The 12,287-nt window shown below is 36.4% G+C and overlaps 1 protein-coding gene across 1 annotated transcript in view; it reads right to left on the bottom strand.

The window, feature by feature from the left end:
• The window catches only part of TDRD5 (tudor domain containing 5), an 87,508-nt gene that overhangs the window by 11,346 nt on the left and 63,875 nt on the right, over positions 1-12,287 (bottom strand). The window contains exons 11-15 of the mRNA XM_047752643.1: positions 11,300-11,500; positions 10,361-10,519; positions 8,187-8,351; positions 3,248-3,430; positions 2,383-2,526 (exon numbers count right to left, since the gene is read on the bottom strand). Coding sequence (XP_047608599.1) covers positions 2,383-2,526; positions 3,248-3,430; positions 8,187-8,351; positions 10,361-10,519; positions 11,300-11,500 — 852 coding nt within the window. The remainder of the gene's footprint in view (positions 1-2,382; positions 2,527-3,247; positions 3,431-8,186; positions 8,352-10,360; positions 10,520-11,299; positions 11,501-12,287) is intronic.

Raw genomic sequence — 12,287 nt, 5'->3', positions numbered from 1 at the left:
TAAATATTCCACATTAACAGAAAGGATAAAAAGATCACATAATCTCAACTGATGCAGAATACAAGCATTTGACAAAATTCAATACATTTGCATCATAAAAATTCTCAAAAACTAGGAATACAAAAAACTATCTCAACATAATTGAGGCCATATATGAAAAGCCAACAGCTAACATCATAGTCAACAGTGAAAAATTGAAAACTCTTCTTCTAAGATTGAGAACAAGGCAAGGATGCCCACTCTCATCACACCTACTTAACATGGTACTGGAAGTCCTGCCCAAATAAATTAGGCAAGAAAAAGAAATAAAAGGCATCAATTCAGAAAGGAAAAAATAATCTTTGTTCACAGATGACATGACCTTATATATGGAAAACTCTAAAGATTCCACCAAAACCTGTTAGACCTAAATCAACAAATTCAGTAAAGTTGGAAAATATAAAATCAACAAACAAAAATCAAACAACCAAAAAACCCTATATATTTCTTTATAGTAACAATGAACTATTCAAAAAGAAAACTAAAAACAAACCCATTTAAAAGAATAAAATATCAAGGTATAAATTTAAGTAAGGAAGTGAAAAATCTATAGAATGAAAATAGTGAAACACTGATGAAAGAAATGGAAGATGACAAATAAATGGCAAGACATTCCATATACATGAATTGGAAGAATATTATTAAATGTTCATAATATTCAAAGTGATCTACAGTCAATGCAATCCCTATCAAAATCTAAAAGGCTTTTTTTTTTTTTTTTGCTACAGCGTGTGGCAGCTTTATGTGGGATCTCGGTACTAATATCGGGGGTTAAACCTGGGCTACAATTGTAAAAGTGCCAAGTCCTAAGCACTAGACCCTAAATGGCATTTTTTTTTTCACAAAAATAGAACAGTGCTAAAATTCATATGGAATCATGAAGGATCCAAACAGCCAAAAAAAAAATCTTGAGAAAAAAAAAAAAAAAGAGGGACCACACAATTTCAAAATATACCACAAAGCTGCAGTAATCACAGTATGATATTCGCTTAAAGACAAACATATAGACAAATGGAACAGATTCAAGAACCCATAAATAAAACCACACATATTTGGTCAATGATATTTGATAAGTGTGCTAAGAATACATAATGGGGAAAGGATAGTTTATTCAAAAAATGATGTTGGGAAAACTGGATTTCTGCATTCAAAAGAATAAAACTGGATCCTTAATATTATACTATACACAAAAACCTACTCAAAATGGATTAAAGACATAAATATAAGACATAAAACTCCTAGAAGAAAACATAGGGGAATAACTTTATGACACTGGTCTTGGCAGTGATTTACTGGATACAAAACCAAAAGCAAAAGTAAACAAGCAGACTGCATGAAACTAAAAACCTTCTGCAAAGCAAAGGAAATTATCAACCCAATCACAAATAACCACACATTATATGATATTTATATGAAATGCCCCAAACGGGCAAATCTATATATAGAGAAAACAGATTAGTAGTTGCCTAGGGCTGGGGGAGGACGGGGGATGCATAACTGTTAATCAACAGTAGGGTTTGTTTTGAAGGGGTGATGAAAATGTTCTAAAATGGACTGATTGCATGGATGATTGCATAAGTCTGTGCATACTAAAAATCATTTGAACTGCATACTTTAAATGAATTATATGTATGTGAGTTACATTTCAATAAAGCTATTATATCTTAAAAATACCTGAGAAACAAAATATAAGTTTATTCTAAAACTAAATCTGTGGCTTTAAGCAATCTGCATTTCTGGAACAGACTGTTCTACGTAATACAGCATACTTTATCAATGTTCACATGCAAAGTAACCATACTCTGTAGAAAATACATCACCCAGAAAGGTTAACGTCCACAAATCTGCTTTTCAACAAGTCTCCTAGACTCAAGTCCTTCATGTTTAATGTAATGCATAAAAGTACAGACTCAAGTCAGCCAAATTTCATGATTCCCACAAACTGTCCTGCTATTTTCAGGACATTCATAATATATTGAGAAATATGAAACAAATGAACTTCATTCCAGGGTGAGTGCTTTCTGCTGAAGCAATATACAATGAAAAACTCATCTAGATGATAGGACACATACAGAACTTAAAAGTTATGATTAAATTAAATGAAAATACCTATTTTCTCTATCCCTAGAGATTTAATAATTTAATTTTTTAATTCTAGGCTCAGAATTTTCTTCTGAAGAGATGAATAACTATATTAACTGAAAATTTTAAATAAATATACATTTTATGTATATGTATTCTAGTAAATGCCAAGAGAGGGATCATTAACTAGAATTTGACTTGCTAAAAATGAAAGCACTTCCTCATGAAAACTTGTCACAATAACATTCATTGGACACTTACCTTCTGAATCCTGGTTGTGCCAGTATTTTTTTCTAGAGCACCCAGTCCTTCTGTTTTCTGAACTTCTACTTTCATTCCATTCACAAAGCCTGAAGGCTGCCAAGAATCATCCCATATATCTTTGGGTGCAGAAAAACACCATTCCTACATAGAGGAAAAAATTGCAACAATAACTGAGACATAGTGCCACATGATCCAAACAGGATAACTTGGACTACATAAAGGCAAGGAAGCAATGTATACTAAGCAATAAAAGATATTCATTAACTTTGTATATAAGCATGAGTTTTCCCCCTTGCTTTATTGTTTCATACCCAACATATGGAATTCCTTTGAATACATAGATCTCATAAAAACAAATATAACTCTGCAGTATTTTCTTTAATACTGTTTTCATGGCTAGATTATTTTCATGATCAAGTATTTAAATGGCACAAATAACAAGAAGCAGCTAAAGTGTTGATATTTCTTCTAATAGCCAGTGGGAAATAAATTAAAATTTAAATACATGGGGCCCATTATAAGTAAATATTCTCACTGTAGAGGCTAACACAACAAAAATAAAATTAGAGAAAACTGTTTATTTCTAGATCCTAAGGTCCTGACTAGGTGCCTGTGATAAAACAAAAAAACCATGATTGATAGGGCAGATGGGCACAATAAGTCCATGGTTTATTCTCTGCCACTTCATCCTGTCCCCATCCCTAACACTACCATCCTTGGGGGGAATAATGCATTCTTCTGAATTACTGTCTGAGAAATCCTTTTGAATTTTCGAATATATAGCTTTTTTGAGGCCTAGACAATTACGTTTGTATTTCCTTTTTCAGTAGTGATTTGCTTTATGTTTTCCCAAGGATCTAACCTCCTGTGGCATTTCTTTACATGATGAATATGGTTTCTTTCCATCAAGGCTTGAGGTAAATAAATAGGAGGCAGCATCACTTCCTTTTCCCATTTTAGCCTGCAAAGGTAACCAGTTCTCATCCCAAATATCATCACCTATGGTTACTGACTCCAGGCATGGCATTCCAGTGGGAATCTCATCCTAGAATGTATCAGGTGACAAAGAAAAAAACTTTAATTTATGGTTCCTATATGAATATATTTTAAAATTTAGATTTACAATTTTTTCCTGACTCCAGGTAAAGACGGCAGTTTGAGTACAAATTTATTACTCTCCCCTTCACCAAAATAAAATATATTAAAGGTATAAACTTATGGTCAAAGAGAATGTAAGAGGAGAAAAACACCTCCTATATTCTGGATACAGGAAAGCAGAGAAGTGACAACTTACTCAGTAATCCTGAGAAAGTAAAATCCTAAGCTTGTAGCAGGAAAAACTGAGAATCAACCCAAACTTATGCTACAGATACTGAAAAAGTTCAGGAATTGCTACTACAAAGTTTTTGGAATTGAGAATGTAAAGTGGGAATGAAAACAAAAACACTAGTTAAAAGTTTGTGAAAGAAGCAGGTGTCCCCAGATACCTTCCTCTATTTAAAAAACCAAGGAAACCATACCTCTTCCTTCTGCTAAAAAGACTAGTGCTCTTCTGGAAGGTAAAGGTGAGGATGGTACGAGCATGTAATAAAAACAGTGGAATTAAGTAAAGGTTTTTATATTGACAATAGAGCTCTGCCACTCTCTTTTCAATAGCAGGACAGAGATGAGAGTAAAAAATGCATGAACTTGAAGACAGATTCAATCTGATTATTCAATCTAAACAACAGAGAATAAAATCAGGAAAACAAGCAAACAAATGTACAAAAATACAGCCTCAAGGACCTATGACTTAATACCAAAAGGTTTAACATTTGTGTCAGCAAAGTCCCAAAAGAAGAAGAGAAAGAATGCAGTGCAGAAAAATTATTTAAAGAAATATCTCACACATCTGGTGAAATATATAAACCTACAGATTCAAAAAGCTTAGAAAACCTCAAATATGACAAACTTGAAGAAATCCATGCCTACAGAGATTACAGTCAACCTGCTGAAAAGTAAAGGCAAACTATCTTTTTAAAAAAATTCTTTTTAAAGCTGAACCTATGGCATATAAAAGTTCCTGGGCTAGGGATCAAATCAGAGCTGCAGCTGCAGCCTATGCCACATCCACAATAATAGTAGATCCAAGCTGCATCTGTGACCTACATCACAGATTGCGGCAACACCAGATGCTTAACCCACTGAGTAAGGCCAGGGATCAAACCCACGTCCTCACAGAAACAATGTTGGGTCCTTAACCCACTTAGCCACAACAGTCACTCCAACACAACCATCTTGAATGAAGCCAAAGAAAAATGACACTTTATTTTAGAGGAACAGCAATTTTAACACTGCAGATCTTACCTCAAAAAGCATGAAAGTCAGAAAGAGGTGGAATCAAATTTTTAAAAGGCTCTAAGAAAGGAACTGGCAACCCAGAATTTTATATCCAGCAAAAACACCCTTCAAGAATGAAGCTAGGAGCTCCTGTCATGACGCAGTGGTTAACGAATCCGACTAGAAACCATGAGGTTGCAGGTTCGATCCCTGGCCTTGCTGAGTGGGTTAAGGATCCAGCGTTTCCGTGAGCTGTGATGTAGGTCGCAGACGCGGCTGAGATCTGGCGTTGCTGTGGCTCTGGCCTAGGCCAGCAGCAACAGTTCTGATTAGACCCTGTAGCCTGTGAACCTCCATATGCTGTGAATGTGGCTCTAAAAAAAGACAAAAAAGACAAAAAAATACAATAAGAAGAAAGAAAAGGAGAAGTAAAGGAATGAAAAGCTGGAGAAACAAACAGAAAAATAATACAATGATAGACTCAAAATCAAAACATTTATAATTTTATTAGATGTAAATTTTCTAAACATACTAATTAAAATTCAGCTGTCACACCTGAACCTAGCCTTGCCCATCTGCAGCTTGAAACCAACCCTGGAATGCCCAGGGCCATGCAGCCAGCCGTTCTAGGAACCAGCTCCACCATTAGCAGATTGGCACTGCAAAGCCAATCAACCCAGAATTTAGCCCAACTCACCAGTCACCACACAAGGCAGGGCCTAGCAACCAACGAGGCTGGGAGCCAACCCTGCCTACCAGTGCACCCACGGTAGTGGACCATGTCACAACAGAAAAGCCCACATAACCCACAAAGAGCATATAGCTCTGGTGCCAGACGGGAGCATGCTGGTGCACTGCCCACAATGCCTCCTACCTAAGGCCCATTATTCAAGAGTGGGAAAAGTAATCATCTAACTTAATACTTAGAAATCCCACTCAGAGGGTTAAGGATCTGGTGTTGCCATCAGCTATAGTTCACAGACATGGCTTGGATCTGGCATTGCTGTGGCTGTGGCCTAGGCCGGCAGCTGCAGCTCTGATTTGACCTGTAGCCTGGGAACTTCCATATGCCACAGATGGAGAAGGAAGAAGGAGGAGAAGGAGACGACGACGAAGACGATGATGAAGACGAAGATGAAAACGAAGACGATGAAGACAAAGACAACGATGAAGAAGACAAAAAAGAAGACAAAGAAGAAGAAGACAAAGAAGATGATGACAATGATGACGACGAAGATGACGATGAAGAAGATGACGAAAACGAAGAAGATGAAGAAGACGAAGATGATGATGAAGACGATGATGATGATGACGAAGATGACAACGATGATGACAAAGACGATGACGACAAAGACAACAATGAAGATGACGAAGACGACGATGAAGATGACGACAAAGATGACGACGAAGAAGACGAAGACAAAGTTGAAGATGACAATGAAGACGAAGACGGCAACGATAATGACGGAGACGACGACGACGAAGATGAAGACGATGAAGACAACGAAGAAGATGATGACAAAGACGACAATGAAGATGATGAAGATGACGATGATGATGACAAAGACGACAGAAGACGAAGAAACAAAGGCGAAGATGAAGAAGACAAAGGCGAAGATGAAGAAGACAACAATGAAGACAATGATGAAGAAGACAAAGAAGATGACGACGACAGAGATGATGACGAAGATGACGAAAACAACGATGACGAAGACGACAATGAAGACGATGACGATGAAGATGAAGACGATGAAGAAGAAGAAGAAGAAGAAAATAATAAACATAAAAGAAAGAAACAACTGATAAACAAAACTTTCTCAAAGTAAAAATTTTTCTGTATGATGGGAATTCCTGTTGTGGTGTAGTGGAAATGAATCTGACTAATATCCACAAGGATGTGGGTTTAATCTCTGGCCTCGCTCAGTGGGTTAAGTATCTGGCATTGCCATGAGCTGTGGTATAGATCACAGATGCAGCTCCAATCCTGCACTGCTGTGGCTGTGATAGGCTGGCAGCTGCAGATTTGACCCCAGACTGGGAACTTCCATATGCCACAGGTGCAGCCCTTAAAGAAAGCAAAAAAAAAAAAAAAAAAAGGAAAAAGAAAAAAAAAAGAAACTTTTTTGCTGTATGAAAGACACCACTAAGAGAATGACAGACAAGCTACAAGTAGGAGAAAATATCTGAAAATCATATATCTGACAAAGGCCTATTATCTAGAACACATAAAGAATTCTCAAAACCCAACAGTAAGAACACAAACAATCCAATCAAAAGAATGGGCAAAATACTTGAACAGACATTTCACCAAGAAATATGTGTGGATGGTGAGTAAGCACATAAAATTATATACATATATATGTGTGTGGATGGTGAGTAAGCACATAAATATATATATATACACACACACACATATATGTTATATACCATATGACTCCACTTACATGACAGAACTGAAAAGGTATAAAACAGAAAACAGGTCAAAGGGTTGCTAGGGTTTAGGGATTTGGAGAGATGTGATTATAAAGGGGTAGCACCAGGCAGTTTTCGTTTTTATGTGACAGAACCATTTTCTTGCATCCTGACTGTGGTGGTGTTCACACAAATCTATACATATATTAAAACTGATTGGACAGTACTCCAAAAACAAAGTCAATTTTTTCTGTATGTTGATTTTAAAAGAAAGAAATATTAACACTAGAGAAAATAAAAGTTATGGAGGAAAGGAAAACTTGCCGTGACTTGGCTGTAAATAGGATTTACAGTCATAATTCAAATAAATATTGAATAGTGATCTAGTGGAAAGTTTGATATAACTATATTAGTAAAATGGTGTTGAGGCAAACAGAAGGGATATTTTTGTGTGTGGTGGGAGTGAAGGGATGAAAGAAAACTAAACCCCCATCTCTCACAGTGAGAAGGCCATGCATACTGAAAGCTGAAAAATCAGGAAATAACAATCTTAGAATGCTATTTAATGAAGGAAAGAGAGGTAAATTCCAAAAGAAGCAGCTAAAAGAGATGGAAATGGTGCTCTGAGAAAGAGGAAATTGTAAGGGAAGGGGTGGGTTATGGGGAACTCTAAGCTATGTGTACATAAAACATCTGATTTTTTTAAAAAGCTGTGTGTATATACATATTTGATTAAAATAGGTCCTCCAAAAAAGTTGTCAACATTTTTCTGATGAGTTTTCCAAATTCTGTTTTCTCAATACTAGTTTCTAATCACTGCATAATTCCTGAAGACTGCCCAGAGCTATGGGACAGTAATTAATATATCAAAGTCAGATAACGGCTTTTCTTTTTTGTGGCACAGGCTATGTTGCTGCAACTTTGGTCTTGGCGACTGTAATTCATCTGTGAAAGACACTCTGAAGGAACAGAAAGCAGTAGGGTTTAAAGAGCTATTTTATTCCAGTCCCCTTCACTTATAAATTAATTATATTAAGTACATTAAAAAAAACTATCTTCCCTTCTCTTACCTCACTGTCTTCTTTCAGATCCTTTAGCTCTGGGATGGACCAATTTGGATCTTCTTCACAGCTCTTAACTTGTGTTTTCAAAGAAAGGAATTCAGAATCCTTTAATGGCTCCTTTGAGGTGATTGATTTAAGGTGACTGAAATCCTTTTCATCTTTAATATCTTGCTAGTAGATATGAGAGAGAAATTATTTTATTTTCTATACTAACACTGTTTTCAAAATCTACATGCCTGTAAAACTGGGAGGGGGGGGAAGTGATGGCTATTTTGCTAAGGCTCATGCAAATGCTATATATCATTTACTAACTTAATCTACAACCCTAGGCCTTCCCAGGTAGCTAAACAAGTTCAGGCCAACATTTATTGAGCACATATTATGAAATGTGTACAAGAAGCTCTGTGGATATAAAGGTGAATGCAACAGTTTCCAGCTTCAAAGGAACTCAAAATGTAGCATGAAGGCAGATAATCACAATGAAGCCTTCAATGTAGAGCCAAAACAGAAATATAACCAAAATATTATTGAGGGAGGAGGATATCTGAGAAGATGCAATAAAGGAGATAACACAAACTGTTAGGATGCTTAAAAGAAGAGTAGGAATTAGAAAGAACCAGGTGTTTGTGTGCATACCTGTGTGTGTAGCATATGGGAGTCTTGATATGTTAAAAGACAGGCTGGAGTGGGATAGAGGAGCTTTGGGCCTTATCTCTTTTGCAGAAAAGATGGCTTTATTTCATTTTTAGGACTGAACTATGATTTTTTGACGACATCAACAGAGCAATGATAATCTAAAAAATTTTAAGCTGGAATTCAATTCACTATTTAAGAATAAGAAAATATAACCATTCTAATTAAGCAATGATAACTAAGAAAAACTCAGGCTTCAGAAAGTTTTATGGGCCAAACAAGCCCAATTAATTTTAACTAATTTTCAACTAGAAATCTAAAATGTTGATACTGCTTTAAACATGCATCAGTAAGCATTTATACATATTTTTCAGAGTAAGGTTAACCTCCCAATAGTTAAATGGCGTTTCTTTTTTTTCTTTTCAAATAATAAATATTCACTAAAAAAAAGCATTACCCCTATAATTTAAAAAGTTATATATATAAAATATCCCTATATAAAACAGTATTTTCATATTTTATTCAAAGGAAAAGGCCTGCTGTGTTCAAAAAAATAAATTTTTGGCTTTCAAACTGAACATAGCCCATATTCTTAGTCCAGTACTGCCATGAGGACTATGAGGCATTTCTGTTTATCCGCTTGTTTGCTGAAAAACCATTTAACTTACTACTTACTAACATGTTTCACTTATATCTAAAATAGGGATACAGGAGTTCCCATCATGGCTCAGCGGAAATGAATCCGACTAATATCCACGAGGATGCAGGTTTGATCCCTGGCCTTGCTCAGTGAGTCGGGGACCCCTCGTTGCCATGAGCTGTGGTGTAGGTTGAAGACTTGGCTCAGATCCTGTGTTGCTGTGGCTGTGGTGAAGGCCGGCTGCTGTAGCTCCAATTCGACCCTAGCCTAGGAACCTCTGTATGCTACAGGTGCAACCCTAAAAAGTAAAAAAAAAAAAAAAAAAAATTTAAATAAAACAAGGATACAAAAGCACCAACCTGGTATAGTGGTTATGAAGATTAAACTAACTAGTACATGCAAGTACGTAGAACAGTACCTGCCATAGAGTATGAGTTCAGTAAGTGTCGCTGTTGTTATTTTTTTTATTATTACTACTGTGGGATAGGATAATACATAACAATACTATTATTACTGTGTGTAGGAGTTGCCAAAAGGTTTACAGAGAAATTAAGAAATGAGAACACTTCAAGAAGAATCTGAGGAGTGTAGAGGGAAGAAGAACAGCATTTGGGTCAATGTTGGTGAGGCCATGACTGCCCAAGACAACAGCAGAAGTCAGTGTATGAGAGAAATCATGCAGGAATCAGCATGCCTGAAGTCAAGGTTTAAATCAGCAGAGGATGAGAAACAAGGTAAATTAAGACTCAGTCTTTTCACCTGTAAAATAAGGGTAATTATCCTCACTACATCACAAGGATTTTATGAGTATTAAATAATACAAAGGGCCTTTTACAGGACTGTAAGTACTCGTTTAATATTAACAATTAAAAAAAGAATTATAATAATATTTGCAGAAACCTCTTACCAGGGTATATAATTCACTGTCTCTTGATCGTGGACTTAACTCTTGGTCTTCATGAAAACAGTGCCGCTGGGAAGGATGAGCCCGCTCTGGGAGGACAATGTCATCTGGCCCTGCACTGCATTTAGTGTATAAAGCTAAAGGGTTAAGGTCTCTGAAACCCTAGGATTGAACAAAGAAGAAGGAAGAGTTTAGTTTCTCAGAGAAAAAGTGAAAAAGTTTAGTATGTCATAATTTTCAAATGTTGTGGAAACGTATTACCTTCTAAAATTTAATAGTTAGATTTTTTTTTTCCCACATGGATAGTTTTTCCCAGTCACAAAAGTTATCAACAGCAGAGTTCCCATCATGGCCCAGCAGAAACGAATCTGACTAGTATCCATGAGGATGCAGCTTTGATCCCTGGCCTTGCTCAGTGGGTTAAGGATCTGGCGTTGCCGTGAGCTGTGATGTAGGTTGCAGATGCGGCTCAGATCTGATGTGGCTGTGGCTGTGGTGTAGGCTGGCAACTGCAGCTCTAATTTGACCCCTAGTCTGGGAACCTCCATGTGCCATGAGTGTGGCCCTTAAACAAACAAAAAAGGACAAAAAAAAAAAAACTTATCAATGGTAATATTAATGGTGATGTAGACACTGCTATGAATAACTGCAAAATAAGAGAGTGTTGCTCTTATCTAAGAAAACATTAGAGAATTAAATACTTGGGAGTAAGACAGAATCCTCAATTATTTAAAATAAAAGCATTCTCTTTCTAAAGGACGATAAGTCAAATGTAGTTTTCCATGGTCATCTGAAAATTTACAAAGTGCTCTGCATTAAGAAGGTGAGAAACTCACAGATGTCTCTAAGAAAATCAGATCACTTTCTCTACTAAATGCTCTTACACCTTGAAGTGTTGAGATTGAATAACATACATTACAAAATACATCCAGATTGCTCTACCTTAGAAGGGACATTTTCTCGGCATACAATAGCATGGCCCTCTGTTCTCAAGACATGATGGAAATAGACGTCTTCATTTGAGGATGTATCACACAGAAAAATGTTAAGGATTCCATCTACGTATTCGTCCACTACCCCCACTAATGGCTTCAAACCACACAACTTCTGGAAGTGCAAAATAGCTTTCGATGTCCAATGTTCCTGAAACAATCAAGATAAGAGATTCAGATGACAGATTGAAACATGAATTATTAAAATCATTTACAAAAATGAATTTCTAATGAATGAACTAGAAATTTTAGTGGAAAAATCAAACCATGAAAACACCAGAATAACACACTTGAGGATATTATGATTTGGGAATGAGAAAAGTCAGAATAAAGGAAAAATGATGAGAATGGGCTTATGAAAAAATTATTGTTATGTGATGATAACTTTCATGTTCAGAAATGGCTGAGTCAGATTACTGGACCAATTCTTTCACAGCAACAACTAAATGTTCTAGAATAAAAAAATTTTTTGAATAATGCTTTTTTTTTTTTTTTTTTTTAAGGGCCACACCTGTGGCAAAAAGAAGATTCCAGGCTAGGGGTCAAATTGGTGCTGCGGCTACTGGCCTACACCACAGGCGCAGCAACACCAGAACCAAGCAGCATCTAAAACCTATGCCAGAGCTCATGGCAAAGCTGGATCCTTAATCCACTGAGAGAGGCCAGGGACTGAACCCACATCCTCATGGATACTGGTTGGGTTTTTAACCTGCTGAGTCACAAAAGGAACTCCTTAAAAAATATTTTAAAAATATGTCCAAAAATCAGCAAAGAAGTGACAAGAGAGTAACAAATTATCAGGCTAAAATTAAAGGGAAATAGGTAACTACTTTGACTTAAATTGCCAATTCAGGCAACTGTGAACTTTGGTTTTGATGGTTTCACAGGTCAAAGAGGACAGAAATCAAAGCCAGTGTCTACCCATGGAGGGAATGGAG

This window comes from Phacochoerus africanus, chromosome 11, assembly GCF_016906955.1.
Source record: "Phacochoerus africanus isolate WHEZ1 chromosome 11, ROS_Pafr_v1, whole genome shotgun sequence".
Classification (NCBI taxonomy): domain Eukaryota; kingdom Metazoa; phylum Chordata; class Mammalia; order Artiodactyla; family Suidae; genus Phacochoerus; species Phacochoerus africanus.
The sequence above is the reverse complement of the archived record's forward strand: the minus strand, read 5'-3'. Positions and strand labels throughout refer to the sequence as shown.